The 1,042-nt window shown below is 35.7% G+C and overlaps 1 protein-coding gene across 1 annotated transcript in view; it reads left to right on the plus strand.

Moving 5' to 3' along the window:
- Positions 1-1,042, plus strand: part of LOC107566864 (uncharacterized) — a gene marked incomplete at its 5' end in the record, with an annotated part of 34,467 nt that overhangs the window by 1,873 nt on the left and 31,552 nt on the right. The window contains one exon of the mRNA XM_016252425.1: positions 936-1,030. Within this exon, the coding sequence (XP_016107911.1) occupies positions 936-1,030 (95 nt within the window). The remainder of the gene's footprint in view (positions 1-935; positions 1,031-1,042) is intronic.

A 1,042-nucleotide genomic window follows, 5' to 3' on the forward strand; every position in this document is an offset into this window, starting at 1 on the left:
CAGTCCTGGAGCAATCCAGAAAAGTAATGGGTTGAAAGTCACATGAGTTTCTATTTCAAATCTGAAGAAGATACCATGAAAAAATAGAAACATGCAACCGTTTTTCTGAGACTGTTTGTGACACTGTATGCTACAAAACCATGCCGTTTTTTACTACCTAGACGCAGTTTTTTGAGTGTAAGTTATTCCATAATGGATACAAACAATACTGTCCCCGAAGAAACGAGACGTAAACAAAGGAATCACCATCCATATTACAACGTTATTGCTTCGTTGGACTAAAAGTGCTCTTTGGGATGTCATTCAGTGGACCCTTAACTTTCTCTGTCTGTCGCCGATGCTTGAGCCTTAGACCTTTATAATGATATTTAGTTTGTAAAGATTAATTTTGTCCTGTTTCATTTAATCTATTCGTAAAAGAGCATTCAGTGCGCCGGCGTCTAGGTGCGGGTTAACAGGTTTCCTGTTTTTTTTCACAGCTAAATAAAAGGAGCAGTTCAAACTCAAGACAAACTATCTTCAGCTTTGAATAACTTAAAGCACAAGTGTATCAGGGAGCTTAAGAGTTTTCTGGAGATTTCCCACCGTTACTTCAGTTGTATGAATGAATTAATGAATAAATGAATATACTTTATTGTCCCGTTTCAGGGAAATTCATCGTGGACATTAAACATTAAACTCACATAGCACAGTACATGTCATACAATGAGTTACGCATAACCAAAAAAATTAAAAGCTACAGTATACCAATATAACATTTCATTTTTGCAATTCTCTATTAAATAATTTAACCACAGTTGGAACAAAATAATTTTTGTAGCGATTTGACTTACACATCAGAGTTCTCAATCGTCTCTCTGAGAGAAACATGTTAAAATTCTCATATAAATATGTGTGTCATTCAGTCAGCAATATTTATTTTTCTAATGTTTCTTAACAACAGCTCCCTCTGTTGACCCCTGCTACAACTACAATGACCTGGATGATCTATGGAGATCCACCAACAATCAACATTCCTCTCAAATAATGTGTGACTCTTGGG

This window comes from Sinocyclocheilus grahami, unplaced genomic scaffold (genome assembly GCF_001515645.1).
Source record: "Sinocyclocheilus grahami isolate Dianchi unplaced genomic scaffold, SAMN03320097.WGS_v1.1 scaffold1107.1, whole genome shotgun sequence".
NCBI lineage: Eukaryota > Metazoa > Chordata > Actinopteri > Cypriniformes > Cyprinidae > Sinocyclocheilus > Sinocyclocheilus grahami.